Below are 26,195 nucleotides of genomic sequence, written 5' to 3' on the forward strand. Positions count from 1 at the left end.
TGAAATTCTAGGAAAATAAATTGATATAATAATTTTAAGAATCTAAGGAATATAAGTAGGTTTCTCAAAATTTGTGTTATGAGTTAAATGGTGAAGAATACAATTCTTAATAACACAAACTTTAATAGATTTAAAGAATCATTTGTAAAATCTGTTGTGAATGAAGAGAGGAACTTGCGTGTATTATTAGGTCGACCAACTGGTCTTTATATACATATGGTAATGACGGTCTAAGTATTGGATCGACATGAGATCGTACTTATCCTTAACTAGATAATGACTAGCAATACGTAAGATAAACACCAACTATAATGTAGATAAACACAAGAGTAGATAGGCGCCAGTATGATCCTGCGGATGGGCTTGGCCCGTCTTGCTACACGGACTGATAAATGGGTCGATCACTAAATGGTTTATAACACTCCCCCTTGATCGACACATCCGGTCAAGGTTCATTCATGCTTTGGATGTTGCCTCATTAAAACCTCTCTTGACAAACCCAAAACCCAATGTGGTAAAAGGGAAAACAAGACAGGAAAAAGAGTACAACACATGAACTCCCCCTGATGAATGCATCACCGAAGATCCTTCAGTCGACGCATGCCTATCTTCCATATGAGCTTCTTGAACGTTGAGGTTGGTAGTGACTTGGTGAAGAGGTCGGCTGAATTTTCACTCGAACGGACTTGCAATACTTGGACCTCTCCTGCCTTCTGAAGCTCGTGTGTAAAGAAGAACTTAGGAAAAATATGTTTCGTCCTATCTCCTTTAATGTATCCATCCTTAAGCTGTGCGATGCATGCTGTGTTATCCTCGTATAGGATGGTCGGTGGATCCTTTCCTTTGATCATACCACAAGTGGTACGAATATGCTGTGTCATGGATCTCATCCATACACTCTCACGGCTGGCTTCATGCATGGCTAATATTTCTGTGTGGTTAGAGGATGTGGCTGCCATGGTCTGCTTCATGGACCGCCAGGATATAGCTGTCCCACCGTGTGTAAAAACATAACCAGTTTGAGATCTAGCATAATGTGGATCAGAGAGATAACCTGCATCAGAAAAACCAACTAAATCTTCCTTAGATTTGTTAGTAAACATAAGACCCAAGTCTTTCGTTCCTTGTAGGTAACGAAGTATATGTTTAATCCCGTTCCAGTGCCTTTGGGTCGGACATGAGCTGAACCTAGAAAGTAAGTTCACAGCAAAGCTGATGTCTGGTCGTGTGTGGCCAGCTAAATACATCAGAGCTCCTATGGCACTGAGATAAGGCACTTCGGGACCAAGGACTTCTTCATTTTTCTTCTTCAGACCAAATGGGTCAGTGTCCGGACCAAGACTTCTCACGACCATGGGGCTAGTCAATGGGTGAGACTGGTCCATATTAAATCTTTTGAGTACTTTTTCTGTATATGCCTTTTGATGCACAAGAATTCCATCTTTCATATACTCAAGTTGCAATCCCAAACAAAACTTTGTTTTTCCAAGATCTTTCATCTCGAATTCTTTCTTGAGATATTCAACAGTTTGGGAAATTTCTCCAGAGGTTCCTAGGATATTTAAATCATCTACATATACTGCAATGATTACAAAACCCTTATTGAACTTCTTTATGAATATGCATGGGCAGATTTGGTCGTTTTTGTATCCTTCTTTCAGGAGATATTCGGACAGTCTATTGTACCACATTCGACCTGATTGCTTTAATCCATAAAGAGACTTGTTCAATATGATACAATGTTGTTCTCGAGAACTCTCTTTGTTTTTCAATTCAATACCATCTGGAATTTTCATGTATATCTCATTATCCAGTGGACCATATAAGTAGGCAGTTACAACATCCATTAACCGCATATCAAGACCTTCTCTTACAGCCAGACTTATTAGAAATCTTAAGCTCGTAGCATCCACCACAGGGGAATAAGTTTCCTCATAATCTATTCCTGGTCTTTGTGAGAATCTTTGTGCAACAAGTCGTGCTTTATATCTCACAACTTCTCCTTTCTCATTTCTTTTTCTCACAAAAACCCATTTGTATCCCACTGGTTTTATGTTGTGAGGTGTCCGGATGATCTGTCCAAACACTCCTCTCTTTTTCTGTGATTCTAACTCCACATTAATGGCTTCTTTCCATTTCAACCAATCTGGTCGTTGCATACATTCTAGTATAGATGTGGGTTCTAGATCCTTATTATCCATCAATTCGACTGCTACATTATAAGCAAATATATCACTCATGTCGACATGTTTTCTGGTCCATTTCCTTCCAGACATGACATAATTTATTGAGATCTCATTATTGTCAGGAACTTCATTACCTTGATTCTTAGCGTCCCAAGTATCTTTTGGTGGTACATGAGTTTCCTTTTCCATGTCTAGAGTTTCCACTTTGTCGGATTTCTTTGCACTCTTTCTTTTTCGAACTTCTTTGTCTTTGGAACCTACTGGTCTACCACGTTTCAATTGTGGTTTAGACGTAGTAGCAGCCTGATTCTGTCCATCACGGACATCAAGTCTTATTGGTGCATTTGCAGCTGGTATGTATGACTTGGTTACTCTATTTGGGTCAGCAAAGGAATCTGGCAATCTGTTAGCTAGCTCTTGAAGATGTATAATCTTCCGGACTTCTAGATCACAATCTCTAGTCTGAGGATCCTGCCATGTTAAGGATGTTTGATTCCATTTTATATCCTGTACCAGCTTACCATAATCTCCCCCTAATGCTGGATACTGGGATTCATCAAAATGACAATCCGCGAACCTGGCCTTAAACAAATCACATGTTGTTGGCTCTAGGTACTTAATAATAGAAGGGGAATCGTAACCAACATATACTCCCATCCTCTGGCACATCCAAAAAATCTTAGATGGGATATATCTGGCTCATGACCCGTTAGTAGTTAGGATGGCGAGTATTTGTGCTCACTAGATGGCCTGATGCGAATTAGCTCAGCTGCATGTAGTACTGCATGTCCCCAAGCTGATACTGGGAGTTTGGTATTCATTAAGAGTGGTCGGGCAATCAGCTGGATCCGCTTTATAAAGGATTCAGCCAGGCCATTCTGAGTATGGACGTGTGCTACAGAATGCTCCACACTTACCCCCATGGACATACAATAGTCATTAAAAGCTTGGGATGTGAATTCACTTGCATTGTCTAGACGTATAGTCTTTAATGGAAAATCTGGAAAATGTACTCTCAGTCTTATTATCTGAGCCAGCAATCTTGCAAGTGCTAGATTAGGAGTTGATAGGAGACAAACATGTGACCATCTTGTGGATGCATCAATCAGGACCATAAAATATCTAAATGTCCCACAGGGTGGGTGTATTGGTCCACAAATATCAACTTGTATTCTTTCTAGGAAATTTGTCACTTCCTTATTCACTTTGGTACGTGATGGCTTAGTAATTAGTTTCCCTTGTGAGCATGCTTCACATGTGATATTCTTAGGGATAACTCTTTTTGTTTTCAAACTGTGACCATTTGAATTTGATATGAGTTTTCGCATCATGTTCGAACAGGGGTGTCCCAGCCGATTGTGCCAAATAGTGAACTCTTCTTTCAATTCTTTATTCAAGACGACATTAGCCTCAACAAGACTGGTCTGGGCATAATAAAGACCAGTCCCACACGCAGGTATAGTCTCAAAGACTTTCTTATTGCCTTGGGTGATTTTATAAATCTGTAGGAATTCTTTACTTCCTTCACCCATTGTTTCGATGTGGAAACCATTCAGTCTTATGTCTTTAAAGCTCAATAGACTTCTGTTTGAGCTAGGTGAGTACAAAGCATCTTCAATCTCAAGATGTGTACCTTTTGGCAATAAGATATTGGCGTGGCCATAGCCTTCAATTAAGCTAGCCGTGCCAGCTATAGTGGTGATGTTAGCTACCTTATGTGTGAGATGTATGAAAAATTGTTTGTCTCTCAAAATGGTGTGGATGGTGCCACTGTCCACCACGATTGTATCCATTCCACTTTTCATTCTTTTGTGATGAATTGAACGGTCTGTGAGGAGAGAGAGCTGCTGCTGGTTGCTGACAGAGAGAAAAGGAGACGACTGGAAGAGCTTTAGGAGTCGCCGGAAAATAGCAAGAGATCGTTTGGTTTCTGATTTATGGGTGGTGGATTTTTGGAAGGGTTTAGAGACAAGATCGTGCTGATAACGTGTTGTGAATGAAGAGGGGAACTTGTGTGTATTATTAGGTCGACCAACTGGTCTTTATATACATATGGTAATGACGGTCTAAGTACTGGATCGACATGAGATCGTACTTATCCTTAACTAGATAATGACTAGCAATACGTAAGATAAACACCAACTATAATGTAGATAAACACAAGAGTAGATAGGCGCCAGTATGATCCTGCGGATGGGCTTGGCCCGTCTTGCTACACGGGCTGATAAATGGGTCGATCTCTAAATGGTTTATAACAAAATCTAAATTTTTTGAATAACAAACGATTGTGTATAGAATTACTAAATCATCAAATCAATAACTCTAGATTTTAATGAGATTGCAAAAATGTATAAACCAATAACATTAAACTAGGATAAGACCTGCGCCTTGCGCAGGGTAAATTTATATGAAAACTATTTAAGAAATATTTTATGGAAAATAAAATTTATATTATTGATCGAATTAATATTTTTGGCCCTTAAACAATTTTTTTTTTTTAATTTGTTAATTACATAATTTGTTTGTTAATGAACTGATCCCATTTAAAAAAAAATATTTTAGGTCAAAAAAATTGTTTGTCGCATAAAAACCTAACGTGTAGGCCGAAAAATCTCATGTCTACTATTTGATTACAATGAAACTATGTCAGCTCGATTTTATATCATGATTTAACAATTTAAAAGTTAATTATGTTTATGAGAAATTTACGTTCACGTGCCAATCCTATCCATCTTCGATATTTTTCTTCTTTTTGTATCATTTTGGTTATTGCTCGATATAATTATTGATTTTGAGTTTATTCTCATTTCTTTATTTTATTTTGGCATGAGATTTACAAAATATTTAAGATTCAAAATTATTAAAGAGATGCATATTCAGGTTAAGATCAACGTCTTGTGCAGGATAAATATTTTATATTTATTACTTATTTTATATTTTTCTTCATATTATGAAATAATATAATTATAATTATACATTGAATAACTAAGAAATCAGTTACTATTATGTAATAAATTGGCTTGCACATATAAATCAAATGACCGCTCTTGTTTATTCGCAATCATTTTAGGATAAATAAATCAAAACAATCAATCTTATATATCATATATGATATATAATTAACTTTAAACGATATGAATTATATAGATATATATTAACGTAAACACCAATTAAAATAAAATTATTTATTTATATGATTTTATTATCATTGTATCTTAGTATAGAAACTAAATTTAAACATCGATCACACAAGTTTATGTGAGACTTTTAATAGTTTTAGTAATCTATACTTGTTTTGAAAAATTCAAAATACAACATATACACAAAAAATCTAAAATTTTAATATATGATTAATGTAATTGTGTAATTTATTTTAATAATAAAGAATTAAACAAAAATGATAGAAATTATACAGATTATTAGCAAATCTTCATTATTTAAAATCATTACTTACTATATATCATAATCACATTAGTTAATTCCGTAGGTTTTATTTAAGAAATTAGTATATAATAAATTTTAATTTTATAAATGAATGGTCCATAATGGACATACTATATAATATAACATTCCCTAGTAATTTAATTTTGGACTAACAAAATTCTCAATTGATTTTCAAGCCGCCACGTAAACAAATTAACATTCCAACTACGTGACAACTCAGCATAACACTTTTTTAATTAGTACAAACTACAAGTTATAAACTTTTTAAATGTTTCTCTATTAATATATAGGGAATGTTAAACCATTGATCATTAACTTTTAACATAATAATTTTAGCAGTTTTAGTAATTTTGTCATTTTTTAAATTCAAAATATAACATATACGAAAAATCTATATTTTAATTTTATAGCTAATTTGACTTTTTAATTTATTTTAATAATATAAAATTAAACAAAAACGATGGATGAGATATAAATTATTACCAAATCTTTATTATTAGAATCATTAATTTTCATATATATATTAGTCATATTTGGTAATCCTGTAGCTTTTATTTAAGGAAATAAAAAAATAGTAATTGTACACTTTAATTAATTTTATGATTAGTTTAATAAAAAGTATAATATATACTTAATTGGACCAACATATTTTTTAATAATTCTGAATTTCATTTTGGTGATGACACATAGATACAATTAAAGGTTGTAATGTTATTGAAGACGTTGCAATAAATGTCGAAAAGGCCTCCGTTAATTGTGTAATGTTTCTCAATTAATATATAAGGGATTTTAAAATTTATAACAATCACCAAAATTGTAATTCCTACTAACACCTCCTTAGATAATCTTGAAGTTAGAATAAAATAAAATAAAACTCACTACATTTTTCCCTTAAGAATTATTAGCCTAGCTGAGTTATAACTATATGAAAATTTACATGTGAATATATTCTGTATCTCATATATAAGTATAACTCTCAACTAGGCTAATAATTTTATAAAAGAAATAAATGTGTAGTGGTCAGAAATACGCCAAAAGAGTGGTTGGAACTCGGAAATCACAAAAGAGTGATCCTGCCATTTTAATAGTAGGAAGTTAACATGATACTCTTACGATAACGACAAATTGTGTATGAGTTTGTGTCTTTAATTATTTTAGAAAGAATTGGTAAAATATTATGCATTCAACTTTAGATTGTCCCATTAAAATGTAGCACCATGATTTCTGATATATGCAAAAATGTTTAAGGGAATTGATTTGGTTATATCAAAGTGCGCTTATCTTTTCGGGCAAATATCCGTTAAAAAATACTAGAGTTTTGCATGTTTAAACTGGAGTAGTAAAATGAAATGTAACCTATCTAAAAGTGATTTGTAATATCGTGCAAATGATGCCAAAACACATACAAAGGTCATGTAGTATGCAGTGATTGCAAGGTTAGTAAACATGACTAATTGAAAATTATTAGCCTAGTTGAGTTATAACTATATGAAAATTTACATGTGAATATATTCTGGATCTCATACATAAGTATAACTCTCAACTAGGCTAATAATTTTATAAAAGAAATAAATGTGTAGTGGTCAGAAATATGCCAAAAGAGTGGTTGGAACTCGGAAATCACAAAAGAGTGATCCTGCCATTTTAATAGTAGGAAGTTAACATGATACTCTTACGATAACGACAAATTGTGTATGAGTTTGTGTCTTTAATTATTTTAGAAAGAATTGGTAAAATATTATGCATTCAACTTTAGATTGTCCCATTAAAATGTAGCACCATGATTTCTGATATATGCAAAAATGTTTAAGGGAATTGATTTGGTTATATCAAAGTGCGCTTATCTTTTCGGGCAAATATCCGTTAAAAAATACTAGAGTTTTGCATGTTTAAACTGGAGTAGTAAAATGAAATATAACCTATCTAAAAGTGATTTGTAATATCGTACGAATGATGCCAAAACACATACAAAGGTCATGTAGTATGCAGTGATTGCAAGGTTAGTAAACATGACTAATTGAAAATTATTAGCCTAGTTGAGTTATAACTATATGAAAATTTACATGTGAATATATTCTGGATCTCATACATAAGTATAACTATCAACTAGGCTAATAATTTTATAAAAGAAATAAATGTGTAGTGGTCAGAAATATGCCAAAAGAGTGGTTGGAACTCGGAAATCACAAAAGAGTGATCCTGCCATTTTAATAGTAGGAAATTAACATGATACTCTTACGATAACGACAAATTGTGTATGAGTTTGTGTCTTTAATTATTTTAGAAAGAATTGGTAAAATATTACGCATTCAACTTTAGATTGTCCCTTTAAAATGTAGCACCATGATTTCTGATATATGCGAAAATATTTAAGAGAATTGATTTGGTTATATCAAAGTGCGCTTATCTTTTCGGGCACATATCCGTTAAAAAACACTAGAGTTTTGCATGTTTGAACTGGAGTAGTAAAAGGAAATGTGACCTATCTAGAAGTGATTTGTAATATCGTGCGAATGATGCCAAAACACATACAAAGGTCATGTACTGATTGCAAGGTTAGTAAACATGACTAATGAACCTTTGAAAAATTAATGTACCTTCCATCGCACATAATGGGATCCAGAGACCGAGAGAGTGGACATATCAGGCATTAGTCGTAAGCGGTTGGGGTGTTACAAGTGGTATCAAAGCCATGTTAGCCATCTTAGTTCTAACTCGAGAAACGTCTTGAGACCTGTTGTGGTATGCAACAGGGGCGTTGCACTCTGTGAGTGGAGGTTAGTTGTAACACCCCAATTTCTGGTATATGTGAAAAGGCTTACGAAAATTGATTTGTCTACCTATGTAATCAAAGTGCGCTTGCTTTTTTTTGGGTATACATCCGTTTAAAACTCCAGAGTCAAGCTGCTTGAGAAGGAGTAGTACAAGGATGGATGAACTATCGGAAAGTGATTATAGAAAAGATGATTTATAGAGTCGTGGTTATAAGTCGTAACTGCCTACGGCTAATGAGCCTTCCATGTCAGCTCTCTTGATTCGTGATATCGTTCGAATGAGGTCAAAGCACAGATAAATATTATGTGGTGATTGCAGGATCACTAGACTTCCAAAATTTAATGCACCGCTCGTGGCACAGAATGAGACCCACGGACCAAGAAAGTTGACGTGGAAGGCTCATTAGCCGTAGGCGGTTACAACTTATAACCACGACTCTGTAAATTATCTTTTCTATTTTATGTGTCATAACATGTTCTACCTTTTACTTTATGTTACGCGTACGGAATAATAAACTTCTCACCCTTTCTATAGTGCTCTGCTCTACGTAGAATACATATTATAGCCAAATCATGAAAATATGGAAACTTCCATATTTCGGTTAATATCTTTCCTAATCTACATTAAATCTACACTAAATCTCTCACAGTATATTTTCTCTCACGATTTTTTTCTTCCCACGATCTTTCTCTCCTTCGTTCTTTGTATCTCTCTCTTCTTCATGGACATAACCATCTATGAAAGGTAAACAAAAAGAGGCTCATGCTCTTTACTGTGAAATCTTTGTGAGCCAGCTCTCTGCTTGTGTAGGCTTACGTTATTTTTACCTTTTTTTATCAGCTGTGATGCAAACAGATGGGTTTGATTATCTGAAAAGGAGCTGTCCATCTCTATTAACTGAGCTATTGAAGTATTTGGCGAGGCTTAGGGAGCACTCTGTAATTGCACCAGGACATCCAAAAGATATGTTTGCTGATGGTTGTGATGCCAATGGAAGAAAACTGAAGCAACGGTTGCATTGATCAGAATTACGCTGTTGTTGTTCAAGAGCTTCGACTCCTGTGGCTGCGCCACAGTTATTACACCACAACACAGATTCAACTACTTTTCCAGGCCTAGCTACTGCAACACCTGCTTCATTACAACAAAGGTAAATGTTCAGAAACACCATAAGTTCTGCATCTTAACTATATCAAACAGAGAGCGCAAAAGACCTTGAATAGTTTGAGGGACGCTAATAGAAACTCTCCTGTCAGCACCACACAGTCGCTATGTATCTCTGATGCTACACTTGGAGAGTCCATCAGTGACTTCCACTGAACTCTGTTGTGCCGCCGCATGGTTGTTACCAGAGTACAAAATACAAGCCCTGCAAAACATAAGAGCATAGAGTCATTGTACTGTTTCCAAAAGAATCCCAAATCATCAAATGTTTACAGAAAGTGAACCATACCTAGCGATGCATGTTGCGCAAGTACCATTCTTGAAATATTCCTCGAGGTAAGCAAACTGTTTCTTGAATTTCCACTGCATTGCAGAATTAACTACATTCTTAACAACCATTGACGAGTAAACAAGAGAATAGTTATGCTCGGAAAGTACCTAGGATACATAAAGTTCGGTGGCTCTGATCCATCCAAGTATTCTTTAAGCATCTTTGGTGATACTCGAGAGACTCCGAGCTCTCGTACGTCCTCTTTTCTAATCCTCCGCCTCTCAAACTCGAATTCCAGCTTGGTGACGGGTTGACAAGAGAGCTCCCTTTCAACCTTAGCTAAATTCTTGAAGTACGGATCCGCAAGCGCCTGTGAAGCAAACACATAAAACCATAATTTTAGTTTGAATCGAACCCCACTTACAATGTAATAAAGGAATACCTCTTCAGATGTAGGCATGTCCTTGGGTTCAAAAGACAACATCTTCTCTAGAAGACGAAGAGCGAGAGGATCAGCATGTGGGAATTTATGTGAAAACGAAAGAGAATTTGTATCCCTTACACACCAAACCTCTCATATTTGCAATCCATACTCTATTTCCCCTTAATTTTTTTCCCTCCATCATTACCATCCCCCCCCCCCCCCCCTCTATTGTATGGTATCTCACATTTTACAGTATATTTCCCTAATTTGCTCAAAACGAAAAAGGTGATTAGAAAAAAATCGATGATTTCGGATGAGAAACAAGAATTCTCACACTAAAATTTGTAAACTATGTATAAAATTTATTAAAATAATAATTCTATTAAAATAATAATTCGAAATTATTTAAACATAAAATATATGTTTACAGCTATATACTATAGATGCTAAAGTATATTTTGAAACACAAAAAGGAAATATAAATGATCCTAAACAAATATATGTTCTATAATATAACTAAATATATTTTTGTAAATTTTGTATGCAAACTGTTAATATCAAAAAAAAAATTGAAGGGGATTATCTATTTGATTATTTCAAATTATGTATTTATTTTACCGAACTTGAAATTATATTATTATATATTTACAATCAATAACAAATTAAAATGCATAAACAAATCTGTATATATTAATAATACCAAATAAAAAATGTAAACAATAAGATTATAGAATTACATTATATATAACATTAAAGCGTAAATAATATATCGACAATGTTTGTGATTATATCAAAATTATACATTTAGAAAATATATAAAATACCCGCACGTCTCAATTATAACATATTATAACACATAAAAAAATTAATATAGACTATATTTAAAGTTATAACACCTATTCACGACAAATGTATACCGATGGGTTCTGGTCATAATATAGATAAACAAATTACATAACAAGTCTATATATATAAAGTTGGCTTTTTCACTTCTTCTGACAAGTGGCGGGGGGGGGGGGGACTTTTGCGAGACGTGTAATCCATGTATTTTTTTACATTTTAGGTTCTTCTTCTTTTAGATTATTACAATTTGGCCAAGTACTTTATAATTGTGAACTATCTAATTATTTTCACACTAACTATTATCGTATGAAGTTTAATAATCTATTTTATTGTTCACTAAAATTCAAGATAAATAAATAAATAAATAAAATAATAGAAATATATTTTATATATTTAATTTATTCACAACTAAAAATAACATAAATTTTTGTTATTTTATTATTTTTACCATTTTCTATTATTTAATTTACAAATTATATATTTATTTAACTATTAAATATAAAAAGACCAAACTAATAAGAAGAAATTACAGTGCAATACAGAATTTAAACATAAAACTTCCACAGTCAAAGAGAAAAAACAAAATACCATAGGGACACTAACTTAATAAAGGTTTAGAGCTGAAAAAGATAAAAAAAAAGAAGACTAACATATTTCATCTTACCATAGAATGTTTTAATTAGAACATGCAGATGTCAGAAAAAAGGTAAAAAGGTGAAAAGATAAAATATGAGACAAAGCAAAATCCCCGGAGCACAAATGATCGCGAACAAGCACCAACACTAAAAACCACAAAAATGGGTCAGAAAAATAATAATCATCGAAAGAAAAATGTCACCACGAAACAAAAAGATGCATGTCTAAAGCACCGCAAACACACCAGCTAAGAAATAAGAAATACCTCACAAACTAAACAAGCACATAGAAGGCGCTCATGCCAGCGAAGAACCACAAAACTCTGAATAGAAAAACCCAAAGTTTCAAAAGACTAATTCCGCACACCTACACCAAGGGATGAATGAGAATAAGATAAACAACCTGGTAGGAGAGAATGAAAGCCAGCCACCGAGAAACCAAAACTTAAGTTTGAGACCATAAACAACCTTCCAAGCGCACAAAGCATACACAGAGAAAAACACTATCCAAACATGAAGTAGCAAATATGGCGAAAGGGAGAGCCACAGGAGACGTGATCAGCGGTGAAAAGTGCAACGAGATGATAGAACAAAGAAATAAAAAGAAACAAAATGAAATCAACAAACTGTGGAGCCAACTTCCCAGTCTAAGCTCCAATATATTCTCTTCTGCAATAGAAGATGTATCACCAAAAACCAAATCTTGAAAACCAAGACGAGCAAAGACTATTGATACCAAACCAGCGACGAAGAAAACAACAGCAATGACAACTAAACTTTGACCCAACCCAATGAAATGTAGTTTCTAACCTTAGCCAAAACCTAAGGAAAAAGAGGACCAATATTGACTGAAATAACATACAACGTAAGAAACAACCGCACAACATGTAACTAATATGCTTGATCTATAACAAATACCAGATAATCTCACAGAAAAAGAAGGTGAGGAAAAAGAAGAGCACGGAGGTGAGTCTTTTCCCAGTGATGGTGAGAAGCACTGCGCACCGGAGAGGTAAACAAAATACATAGATGGTGATGGCTCAATGTCAAAAGATGGGGGAGAGTACAAAAAACATCTAAAAATAGTAATGTGAAAAAATGTGAAAAATTAAATTACAATTTTGACACCTTTAATCTCAACAAATGTCTAAAGACAAAGTTATTGAAATTCAATATGTTTTATATCAGAAACTCACTTCACCATTAACAAGTGGTATTATACATACAACAACAATTTATTAAAAACACAAACACATAATATAGTAACTTATTATCTACTACTACATAACATAATAAAACAACAAATACTTTTCATAAATAAATACTGACCACATAATCACATCATCAGAAAATCATATTTAAGAACAATAAAAATAAAATGTATAAGAAACTTTTGATTAAGTATTCTACCACACACATACACATATATATCATAGTAAAACACATTGAATGACCATACAAATATTATTACTTATGAGAAAAATACCATACAAATATTATTACTTATGTGATGACAAAAAAATATATTATTACTTATGTTTCTAATATCTATAAAACTATTTTTGTTTATAAGCGGCAAAATATGTCCAATATAGACAAAAAGACAAAAAAATTCTTATTGGGAAAATTGAAAATTGAATGTGTCTTATTTTACCGTTTTACTCGTTATTTTATTAGTGGCAGAATCAATTTCATAGCATGTTCGGTTCCCTCTTTTAAACTAATTCAGGGCAAATGGTCTTCTGTAAATAGACCATGCGTAAAATATTATCAGCATGTGAATGAATAAGCACAATTGGTGATATATCTTGAATTTTGTATTTTGTTCTTGTGATCATTTGCGTTCCAAAAAGAAGTATTCATGATCATTTAAACTAATATTTTTTTATTTTTTTATCAATTCATATTGTTGATTAGTCTGTCCTTGCGCGTAGGTCTTGAAATGATCTATTTTAAAGTTTTTTCATCTACCAAAAAGCTTAAAATGTAAATGTAATAAAATATATGTAATTATTGCTAAATATAAAATAGAAGATTTTGTATATTAACATACTTTCATATATTTGCAGATGTACAATATTAACGATATTTAATCATACATATGGACCAAAACATCAAATTACATACCCAAACTGCATTTGGACTTTAATGTGACATGTGAGTGAATGACTTTTTGTTATAAAAGAAAGACGTTAGTGTAACATGTATATGTCTATTATACGTCTAGGAGAGAGCCATGAGCACAAATTTACACATAAATAGTATTAAATACTAAGATGTCTAAGAAACTTTTTTAATTCAATAGTTTGACTTATGATTAAGTTGTATCAAGAGGCTTAGGACACCATTATCGGGAGTCCCTTAACGCATCCCTTAGAGGAGAGGGGTGGGAACCGAGAAAGAAAGAGAAGGGAAAAACCCCTAATTAAAAACTGTCCCTTACTCTCCAACGACCAAAAAAAAAAAAACAAAACAAAGACTCTTTTTCTCTCTCTCTTCATCCCACCAATAATGTTGATCTTAGCCTAAATCTCTTAGTGAACAAAGTTATACATCTTAATGTTTTCCTCTTACTAATGTTTAGGGGAAGGAAGCAAACGTGCAGGTGAATCTAGTAGACCCAAACCTAGCAAGACTGCCAAACAGCCTCCGAAGAAAGAGGCACCTCAGGTCACATCCTCAGTTTCTGAAAAAAGAGCTGTATCAGTAGAAAAAGAGAGGAGGATGGATGTCCCTCAGGCACAAATGCAGTACGACGATAAAAGCCGAGTCGATAAAGCTAAGAGGCGCTCAGTGGTTGAACAGACCGAGAGCAAGAACAAAGTTGAGTTGTTTCTCCATCTTCCTCAATACGAGCGCGGCAATCAGCTTCCCAATCTAAGCTCCAATATATTCACACTCGATACCATACACCAAGCTGTCTATAAGGTACACCTACTTGTTTATGTCTGAATCTTAAACATTAATTTATGAAGCTTTTAAACAGAATAGTGGTATTTTATTAATCTTAGGTGGGTCTGCAACATTTGGCTGGAGATATAGCTGGTGACAATGCACGATGTATTGCCATGCTCCATGCATTTCAAGAAGCTATAAACAATTACACCACACCTCCTATGAAGGACCTGACCATGGACTTGACAGAAAAGTTTAACGCTAAGAAGTTTAAGTTTTGAATTTCAGAAAAGAAGAATTATGCAAATTAATGTAAACATGCTTAGAATAAATCTTCAGATTGCAAAGAGTACTCAAGCGTAGATCATTAGAGATAAGTGATGGACAAGAATAAGAAGCATTTTCATGTCTCGCAGAGAAATCTGAACTGAGATACAATTTTCCAAATTTTCTTTTTTAAAATTTTTCTTTAAGCAAAATACAATTTTCCAAACTTTTCATGTCTCGCAGAGAAATCTGAACTGAAATTTCTTTATAACCCGGCTAAGAAAAATTTTAGGTCCGCCCATGGGTGGGTAGTTACTCGTGGTTGAGATAGCCGTGTTGATCATGGTCAACCTAGCTAATGTTTTCTAGTGAGATATTTATTTATTTCTCATTTCTTTCTTTCTCTATCTCTCTTTCCTTTGTATTTTTATGATGGAACCTTAGAGCAGGATTATCCCAGTCTCTTGAATGGATTTGTTAACCTATTTAGGATTTTAAAAAATGAAAAATAGAGATAAACCTAAGACACGTCTCTTAATTAAGAGAAAGAAGAAACGTATCTTGTTTCTTCTTCTGCTTACCGGAAAAGAGGAAAGGGATTAAGCTTGCCGTGAAACTTCCGATGTTGCATTCAATGATGGATTAAGCTTTCCGTGAAACTTCCGATGTTGCATTCAGTGATGGTTCCGACACGGAACCTAATCAGAGACCAGTGAAGCTGTTGACAAAGTCATCTTCCTCAGCCGTCACACCGCCGTAAACCCACGTCTTTCTCGCCGGGAACCACGACTTCGCCTTTGCGGCGTTTCTGGTTTGTTGTCGCGTCCTTCGGATGGATCTGAGTTGAAGGACGAAGACGCCGACGATTTCCTCCTTTTTTCATATTCAATCTCCTTTCAATATTGATTATTCAATTGTGATGTGTTGGGTCTCTTAAAGTTTCCGACTTTCAAATCAATTGTATATACACTATAACAATAATCACGAATATGTTTCTTAATCTGTTTTTGGTCATTGGTTTGGTGGAGATTTTGCTCTTTGATTATGCAGCAATGGAGGTGAAGATCCTTACGCATTTATACAGACAGAACATGGCAACCTCTTTCAGGATTTTGGGTCATCATCGGGTAGCCAGAGCAAGAACAAGTATGCAACAACAACATTGGAGATCAGTTTGATTAAAAATGAAGAAATCTAGACAAATTGGAGACATGCGTACGTTTCTTTACTGAGAGATTATCCTAAATGTTCGAGAAACTTTTTTATTATCTGCAAGCTTTTAATTAGTCTACTTTTTATTTTATATATATCTAACAATACTAAAAGTAGGATATACTCAAATTCTAGCTATGCCACGTCGGATTAATAATTCAAACCAGTAGAAAAGAGCCAGCTGGCCCATCTAACTTAAGCATCCTTCTTTCTTCAGTTTTTGTCGCCGTAGTGCTTACAACTTCTGGCTTTTCCACTTCCTCCATTTTCGTCGCCTTTCAGCTTCTTTTTCAGATTTAAATCGTTATCCAACTTCTCCTTCTCCCACTGAATAGATCTATTATTGCATTCATGATTCATCAAATCAAAGACAGCAACTCCACGAATTACTATTCGACTTCCCCTCTCCACTATATATATACACGCTCAAATCATTTCGGAGTTGGAGTATGAACTGGAGGGGACCATAAATGTCTGTCCATGGCTAGGTACTACTTCTGCAGTCCCAACTATTTTATGTTTTATGTCAAAGAAACTATTTGCATTAGGATCTCTAACTAATGAGTTTCAACCTGTCCATACCGGACTTTCCGAACGTCTGAAACCTTTTATCTTATTTTCTCAGATCATGGGCCGAGGAGTAAGGAAAGAGAGCTACCGAATTTACCGATCCGCTTTGAAAGTCAGGTTTCCATGTCAGTCCTGACTTTGTGGCCTTTTCTTATCCGACAGAAGAACACTAGGTAAAATTTAGTTTAAGAAGCCTTCCATTTGATTGAAATCTGGCTCCTCTTATTCAGTGTTCCCAATTTGTTTATATCACAGTGCTGCAACTGTTATTAACATCTCAAGCAACATAATATTTCCCAGTCAGATGATATGAAATTACTGTTTTTCCTTTCAGAGCACGAGAATAGCAAAAGTTTTCGTTTTTAATTTCTGGAAGCTGCTCCCTACTCCACGTTCGTTGTCCCTAACTCTCCTCTCTATTATGCCGCCGGCCACGAGGTAAACCAGTTTGTAAGATCTCAGAGATTCCAACAAGTTCTGACCTTTATGGTAATGCTGAATTGATTATGATGATCTTAATAAAGCTTTTGTTGTTTATATTCATAAATAGTTATAGCTGTTGGTGGAATCAGGAGTTGATATCATCAATCTCTGGAACTACCGCGGAAAGGTAATAGCTCTTTTGGTACTTGACATTTTCTTATCGATCATCAAAGTAATATGAATACAAGCGGTTCTGGAAACAGACGGCTTTGATGCAAGCTTGCCAACATGGTCATTGGGAGGTCGGTTGATTCTCATTCATTTTGGTGCTAATATAAGCACTTGATAAACTTTTATTCTTACATATTGACATAGTGATTTTGTTTGATTATTGGGGTTGATATAATCACATACCATATTAGCTTAAATAGTAGTATTGCTCTGTATCTTGCAGCTCAAAATGGTCATCCTCGGTGTAGCAGGATATTGCTTTCCGAGTATATAATAAGTGTCCCCAATTGCTGGAGCCTGTTGAAGAGTAACTAATCCTCAGTTTCTGGATTTGGTAGAATGTTTAATAGTGTTTTGAAATAGTTAAAGCTTATGGCTTTAGTTGACATGATTAGCTGAAGATATCTTTCAAATGTATGCAGTGTTCTTCACGAGGTGATAAACAGAGCATCAGATGGAGGAATAACATCTCTTCATATGGCGGCTCTGTAGGGAGCTTTTGTTGCTCATGTCACTGTGGAAGATGGAACCACAATAGATCTTATAGGTATTATCATATTATCTGATTGATGCTGAGATTTTTAAGGGATATTTTGGAGGTATACTATGTTTTTTCCTCAAATCTTTGTCTGTTTAGTAAATGTATACACACTACTATGTTTGTCATACAAATTTAGATCCTGAGACAAACGCATGGTTAGAGCAACACAAACATTTTGTGTGATCACCTCCTCCACCAAGCGCATGCATATGAGATTATGACTGTGAACAACAGTACATCACGGTTGGCTTCCGAAATAAGTTACAGGGAAAAGTTTTTTGTGTTGCCCTTGGTTCTCTCACTCACGCAGCACATGAGAATTAATTTGTATATAACCAATTGAAATGTTTGGTGAGCCACTATTCTACTTTATATCGATGTGTACGGTTGAAATGTTTTGACCGCATGTCAATTTGTGTTGTTATTAATAAAGTGGATCAAATATGTTACCATTAAAAATTAAGTCAATGCAATGTTTACGTAAATAGTAAAAAACAAAAAGAGATAATTATGCTTAATATGAAGCTTAAACTAAGTTAATACAACAAAATAAATTGAATATGAACAAAATGAAATTATATCCCAACTATTCACACGGTATTTGATTTTGAATTATATAATAGATTTACATCTTATATTGCTACCATATTCATCTGTCCTTCTATCCGAGACGAATAAAAATTGTGTTCAGACAATTACTGAGCACTAAAGCCCTCCGAAAAAATAACCATGCTACTCGCAATCATCAATCTCATAATATATAGAAGTTAAAAACCCATTTTAACTAGGGAAAATTGTTTTTTTAAGGCCAAAAAATGGTAACTATATCTCATTATGCTAATTTCTATTTTGTACCACTTTTGCCTCTAATGCCATTTACTATTTTCGACAATAAATCAAATAAATAGTCTTACAAACTAAAAAAATTGGAAAAATAGTAATTATTGATGAAATATCCTTATGAACTTAGTGATATTTTTTCCGAGTTCTAAAAATATTTAAATCGTAATTTCAAATTATGTTCTACATAAAGTAGAATTGGCATTTTACGAAGTAGAAAATGAAATATACTTTTTCTATTGAATGTTTAGAATACGTGATCTACATAAATAATAGTACCCTAAAATATTTAGAATACACATTATGCGGTTAATCTATCGCTCTAAAACCTGTAGAAATCAAAATCTACACATTACTATAAATCTAAAAACTTATAGAAAACAAGTTTTACAGATTTACTGTAAATCTAAAACCTGTAGAAATCAAAATCTACACATTACTATAAATCTAAAAAAACTGTAGAAATAGAGTTCTACAGATTTACTGCATTCTACGGATAAGAATAATCAATTCCGAAAAATATGGAAAGAAACTATTTGGAAATATTTAGTTTTCATATATGAAAAAAATAAAATTTTCAGAAAAAAATAAAATCGTGGAACATAAAGTGTATGTTTAGTTTTTTTTTTATTTGAGGATTTTTAATTTTTTCTTTTATTTTAAATACTTTAATTATTTATTATATTTTAATATTTACAATTGTTTTGTTAATTGTAATTTCGAATTTATAATTAAATTTGAGGGCATTATTGCCATTTTGAAAATAATTAGTCTAATAGGACATAAAATATATGAGATTAGTCTAATGAAACATAGTTACCATTTTTTGGCCTAAAAAAATAATTTTCTCTTTTAATTATATAACATATCCTACAAAACTAATGCAAAAGAATGGAGAAAAATAAGTGTGCTAATAACACCATCAAGATGATTTACTTCCATTGTACCATTGATATTATTGAAACTTTAAAAGGAAAATTGCAATATAAAAGTGATTTATGAATGCCAGTTTCAAAAAAAAAAATTGCAATATAAAAAAAGTTCTACACCACGATGGATAAGAGTAAGACGAATACAACAAAGAAGAAGACCAAACTACATTCCCCCATATTTTTTGCGTTGCCCATTTTCTTGATTTTAAAATTATAAACATTTAATGATAACCAAATTGTATGCCGAAGGGAAAATAGAATTCTATTTTGCAAACTTACAACAAACAAAACCAGGAAGTTTTCGTCACTATTCTGACAAATTTGTGAGAAAAAAAAATATACAGAATATTTTTAGAAATTTAATACAAAATCAAAAACATATTAGAAAAGTATTTTTTAGATCCAACATTTTTTAAATTGGAATAAAAATTCCAACCAATTTAACTCATGTATACTTATACTTCTAGAAAGATTGGTTTTATTGGTAAGAATTTAAACTCTTAGCCACTAATTATACAATACGAACCAGAAAATAGAATGAACAAATGAGTTCAAAATTTTAAATGATTGGAGTATTAACCTATTTTACTGTAAAATATTTTAAATAATGTAATATGTATTTTTATCATTATTTATATTTTGCGTTCTAATAAATTAAAATTCAGTTTAGTAATTTATATTTGCCAAAGTTTCGGATATACATATTACATATTTAAATAGAAATAACATAATACCTTAAAATAAATTAAGGATTTATGGAAATAAGTCCGGGCGTAGCCCTGAAAAAGCTCTAGTATTAATATAAAATGTATGAGAAACTCTATCGATGCTGAAGCCCTTCAAATTACTTTCCCAACTACATGACATCGGAAGGCATTAAGCCCGGAAAAAGCTCTAGTATTAATATAAAATGTATGAGAAACTCTATCGATGCTGAAACCCTTCAAATTACTTTCCCAACTACATGACCCCGGAAGGCATTTCTTTATATTATTTATTTTGCATGTTTAGGGGAAATCCCTTTTAAAAAAACATATATCATTTTATTTTACAAATGTTTTCTGTTCTTCTGTATAAAATGTTGAGGATTATAAAAAAGATATAACGAAACTGGAAAACTGAGGGAAAAAAACTAAACTGGAAAACATTGCGTAATATTAAAGATTCCAACTTAAATTCACATGGAACCTGACAAAAGGAAAAAGAACATGGAAGAAAAAAAGCAACGGCTGGTGAGAAAAGAGTCGTATTTCAAAAGTTGACGAAAACGAGTCGTATTTAAAACAGAAGCATGAAGAGTTTGACCTTCATAACCACACCAAAAAAAAGGACAATAGAGTATCAATTTAATTGGTATTCCTCTCTCTCCAACCTTAAGCCATTGCGCAGAACGATCAATCAGAACAAAAATTAGCAAGTGGGTTTGCTCGAAACTTTTTCTATGTTTTTTTGATAAAAACTTTTACTATGTTTCATCGTTTCTTTTCGCCCATCGATTTCGATTCAGTTTTTTCTATATTTATTGATGAATTAAAATCCGCTAAGCCAATTAAATTCAGATTATTTTACTTAATTTCCCCCCTTTTTTCTTGGAATTTCGTAGTGTATCCGAGAGTTAAAGCAAAAGACAAAACTATTAACTGCAACCAAAGTGGTTCTTGTCTGAACTCTAACTATCTCCAATCTCGTGCCTCTGGTAATTTCTGTCTGCCTTTTTTTCTCCTCTAAGTTTGACTTTCTATAAGTTTTTGAGCTAGATGATTAGGATTGACTAGGTTACCTACTTTAATATTTAGAAACATTGACTTGGTTAGTTCTATTCGATAGATTTATTGATTCGGTAGTTTCATCCCTAGAAATTACCAAATCCAAACTATTCTTTTCCATCTGGACAGAGAATAAGCAAGAAGAAGATTTGCATATAATTGTGGCGAAGATTCCTAAGATTTACATTCCAAGTGTCCTCATGTCTGAAAGTGAATCCAAGGACATGAAAAAGCATATCAGAGGAGCTGAAATCGAAAAAAAAAGAAGAGGAGCTGAAATCGAACCGATACAAAAATCCAAAACCATCCCGGTTTTACGCCCACGCGCTGTTGTATCAAGTCCTGGTATGTAATTGTAGAAAATTTTGTAGGAGATCTAGGTATCATGATAAATTTGGAAAAAAAATCTAAATAGTATAATAGATTTTCTCAATTTTATTCATTAGGCATGCAGTAGCTTTTTACTCATTAGGCATGCAGTAGGCTTATTTACAAAAATAAATAATAATTAAACTTGATCAACAAGTTATTTACATATATACTGGTATGGATCCGGATATCCGGGAAATTCAGGGTACCCGGATCCGGATTCGTCGGATCCGTGAATTTAATATATGGATCCAGATTCGTGGTTTTTGGATATCCGGATTTCGGATATCCGTCCCGATATTTTATTACCCGCGTATATCCAGATCTGGATCCGTAAAAATACTTAAAAATAATATTTTTTATAAAAATAATATTTTTTATAAAAATAATATTTTTTTTAAAAAATACTATTTTTTAATATAATACATAAATTAAATATTTATAAATATATTTATATATGTCTATAATATTGTAAAACCTAAAATATAATATTATAAGATTAATTCATGTATAAATATTAATATATCAAATATAAATATTAATAAAATTTAAAAATTTAATGTGTTTTAAAAATACGGATCCGGATTTCCAGACCTAAAAATTAAGATATCCGGATTCAGATTCGGTTTGGACGGATCCAAGATTTTACTATCCGGATTCGGATCCGGGCACCCCAGATATCCTATTTTAAGAGCGGATCCGGAGCGGATCTCGAATAATAAGTCTAAGGCCTAATATATACTATATGTTTTACTGCACCAAATGCAGAAATAAAAGTTTTAAAATTTAAAGTATATTTAGAAATAAAATTTTGTTAATTTTTAGATTTTATTATCTATTTTCAAAATTTAATTTTAAACTTTCTTTTAATTATATTTAAAAATTAAGATAAAATAAATATTTTGGTATTAAAATTTAATAGTATATATGTATAAATTTAAAATCATAATCTTGGGAAAAAAATATATATTTCTTTTGGTAAAAATATATTAAATCAAATTCTATAATATTAAAAATTCTTAGGTATAATCATCAAAACGTAAAACTGAATAATATTTCTAAAATATGTAGATATTAAAAAGAAACTAATACTGTTGGAACTAGAAAAGTACAATTTCAAAAAAAACTGCATAATATTTGGAAAAATTTCATGTTTACCACTTTCATGGTACTATTTTTCATCTTTACCACCACTAAATGAACATTTTCAAAAATATTTTTTTTCATTAAGTGGCAAAATTTTTTTATACATTTGTTCTCTATATATATAATAAATCATTATTTAAATAAATAAAAATAAAATTTTTTTTTTAATGTTTTCGGATTATACTTTTTCAAATTCAAACTTTTTTATAAATTTTTTTTCTTGAATTATTATTTTTCGAATTTTTTTTTTGTATTTTTTCAAATTTTAATTTTGAAAATCAAAAATTATGTTTGAAACTATTTTTTTAAATTTTTATTTTATTTTTAAAGTATTTATTTATATATTTATTAGAATCCTAAATTTCATATTCCAAAAACCTTACCCCACCTCCAACTCTAAACCCTAAGTTTAGATTAGTTAACCTTAGGGACATAAGTGTTTTTTACCCTTCATTAAAAGTGAAGGTAAAAATGATTAGTGTAGACATGAAAAGTGGTACTATGAATGTGGTATTTGTGGCAATTTCCCATAATATTTCGAAGATTTGTTTTACCAAGAAAAAATATATAATTATAAAAAACAGAATTAAATAATATTTCGAAAATTATAAATATATTTCTATTTTTACTATTATATTATTTATTGTTATATTAGTGATGATCTATGAGTTATTATCTTATTTTAAACACTTACCGAAAATATAAATCACCATGTAAATGTCCATATCATAACTAAGTTTAAGTCATGTCATCATTTTTTTCAAAATCAGTATAAAGTCTAAAGGATTATAAGAGTCTTACCATATAGATAAATGCTAACTTTCATAGATAATTACAAGAAAATATACTCAAGGGATCTCCTAATAATTCTTTGTGTACATGGATATTTAGTTATTTACTATACTCATGGACTCAATATGGGAAAAAATGACTTTTGCTTTGAAATTTTCTTCTTCAGATAATGATGCATTGATCGGAAGCATAAACAAAAGCGAAGAGAATAAAGCTAAGACGGGTTTAAAGAGTAACGGTCATGTCTCAAAAAGGGCTTCGCAGCGTAAGAATATTGATACCAATGTGAAGTTTTCGCATCGCCCAGTCGCTACGAAATCGGGAACCAGTTTGAAGGATCACAAATGATTAAATCGTTTATTGATGATCTTATAGTTTCCTTCATGATTCCATAAATAATGGCCTCATGAGATGAAACTATATAGGGAAAATTGTTTTTTTATGCCAAAAAAAATGATAATTATATCCTATTAACCTAATCTCGTATATTTTATGTTCTATTAGTCTAAATATTTTCAAAATGACAATATTGTCCTTAATTTCAATTAAAAATTCGAAATTACAATTAAAAAAATATGTTAAATATTAAAATATAATTTTTGACTAAAATAATTTTAAAAAATATTAAAAATCTCTCAAAAAAAGGAAATTGCAATAAATACCACTTTCGTAGTACTACTTTTCATTTTTACACTAACCACTTTTACACTCATTTTTAATAAAGGGTAAAAGACACTTATACACCTAGAGTTAATTAATCTAGACTTAGTGGGGGTTATTGGTTGTTGTATTTTAATGAATTTGAAAATCCGAATTAAATCTAGTGTTATTGGTTCTATGATTTTCAAATATGTATTAAAATCATGTGTTATTGGTTTAATGATTCATAAATTCTATATCAAATCAAGTGTTATTCAATCGTACGGATTTACTAATAAATTTGATTTTATAATGGATTTGAATGGATTTTTTGGATTTTTTTGTTAAAAATAAAAAGATTCAAATCCGAGAGAAAACCTCCGGATTTGTAAATGCTAATCCAAAAAAATTTAAAAATCTGTATATTTTACTTGGATTTATAAATACTACATAGATTTCTAAATCAATCAAAATATATAAACCAACAACACCTCCTTTGAGTTTAGAGTTGAGGGGTGAATTAGGATTTTTGGAATGTAAAATTTAGGATTCTAATAAATATATAAATAAATACTTAAAAATATATAAAAAAATTTGAAAAAAAATCGAAATTTTTTTTATAAAAAAGTTCGAATTTGAAAAAGTATAATTCGAAAACATAAAAAAATTATTTATTATTTATTATTATTTTTATTTAAATAATGATTTATTATATATAAAGAGAATAAGTGTATAAAAGTATTTTGCCGGTTCAGATCAGGATCGACCGGTTCAGAACAAACGGTTTCCAAATCGATGTTTTAAATTAAAAATTGATTTTATAAATCATGATTTTTTTTAAATCGATTTAATAAATATAAGGAAACTAAATATTTCCAAATATTCTCTTCCCATATTTTTGTACTGATTATCTTTATTCGTAGAATTTGTATTCTACTATATGTAGAACACAGTAAACATGTTTGAAATCGATTTCTACTAGTTTTAGATTTATAGTAATGTGTAGATTTCGATTTCTACAGGTTTTAGATTTATAGTAATGTGTAGATTCCAGATTTTAGAATGATAGGTTAAGCGTGGAATGTGTTTTCCAAATATTTTTAGATTACTATTATTTACGTAGATCACATATTCTAAACATATTAGATTCAATGAAAAAATGGATTACATTTTCTAATGTGTAGAATGTCAATTCTACTTTTTGTAGAACAAAATATGAAATTACGATTTAAACATTTTTAGAATTAAAAAAAAAATACGAATAAGTTGATATACGTATTTCATCAGTCGTTACTATTTTTGAATTTTTTTTTGTTCGTAAAACTATTTATTTGATTTATTTTTGAAAATACTAAAGGGTATTAGAGGAGAAAGTGGTACAAAAAATAAATTAGCCTAATAGGACATAGTTATCGTTTTTTTGGTCTAAAAAAACAATTTTCCCCTGTATAAACAAACCTTTTATCAAAAAAAAAAAGAGATGAAACTATATATTTGGAAAAATGAATGGTATACCACTTATTCACGCTAGATTTGATCTTCATCATTTCACGACATTTTATTTCACATTTTTGACATTTTATTCTGGAATATATAATGACAAAACATTGGCTGATTGTTCAATATAAATTTTATTATTTCCGTTATTTGCCTCCAAATTTAGTGCTCAATTCTATCTTACACTACTCGCGTCATTAATTTTCACACAAAATCTCGGAGGGTTTATCGATCATCCTCTTATTCATCTTCTCTGTTTCTAGACTGTGCATTTGGTTCTAACAATTAAAACATTAATAGGGATTAGCTGCTTCGTAGAGCTATTTATGGGTG

General features: G+C 31.7%; 2 protein-coding genes and 1 non-coding gene across 3 annotated transcripts; 2 read left to right on the forward strand and 1 right to left on the reverse strand.

The window, feature by feature from the left end:
- Positions 1–8,866: 8,866 nt before the first annotated feature.
- On the reverse strand, positions 8,867–10,459 carry LOC106389942 (mitogen-activated protein kinase 16-like). The gene is made up of 5 exons (XM_013830301.3): positions 10,283–10,459; positions 10,008–10,210; positions 9,859–9,932; positions 9,620–9,774; positions 8,867–9,536 (listed from the first exon to the last, which is right to left on the reverse strand). The coding sequence occupies exons 1-5, from the start codon at positions 10,322–10,324 to the stop codon at positions 9,525–9,527; spliced, it is 486 nt and encodes a 161-aa protein (XP_013685755.1). The 5' UTR covers positions 10,325–10,459; the 3' UTR covers positions 8,867–9,524.
- LOC106384738 lies at positions 9,012–14,984 on the forward strand. Its single transcript, XR_007320915.1, has 4 exons — positions 9,012–9,149; positions 9,246–9,555; positions 14,327–14,670; positions 14,754–14,984. It is a non-coding gene; the product is annotated as an uncharacterized LOC106384738 (transcript).
- Positions 14,985–20,910: 5,926 nt separating this feature from the next.
- Positions 20,911–24,224, forward strand: LOC106389940. Its single transcript, XM_013830297.3, has 4 exons — positions 20,911–21,070; positions 21,257–21,349; positions 21,549–21,764; positions 23,893–24,224. Coding segments are annotated over exons 1-4 (492 nt in total). The 5' UTR covers positions 20,911–21,069; the 3' UTR covers positions 24,075–24,224.
- Positions 24,225–26,195: the final 1,971 nt, after the last annotated feature.

Source organism: Brassica napus, chromosome C3 (genome assembly GCF_020379485.1).
Source record: "Brassica napus cultivar Da-Ae chromosome C3, Da-Ae, whole genome shotgun sequence".
NCBI classification, from domain to species: domain Eukaryota; kingdom Viridiplantae; phylum Streptophyta; class Magnoliopsida; order Brassicales; family Brassicaceae; genus Brassica; species Brassica napus.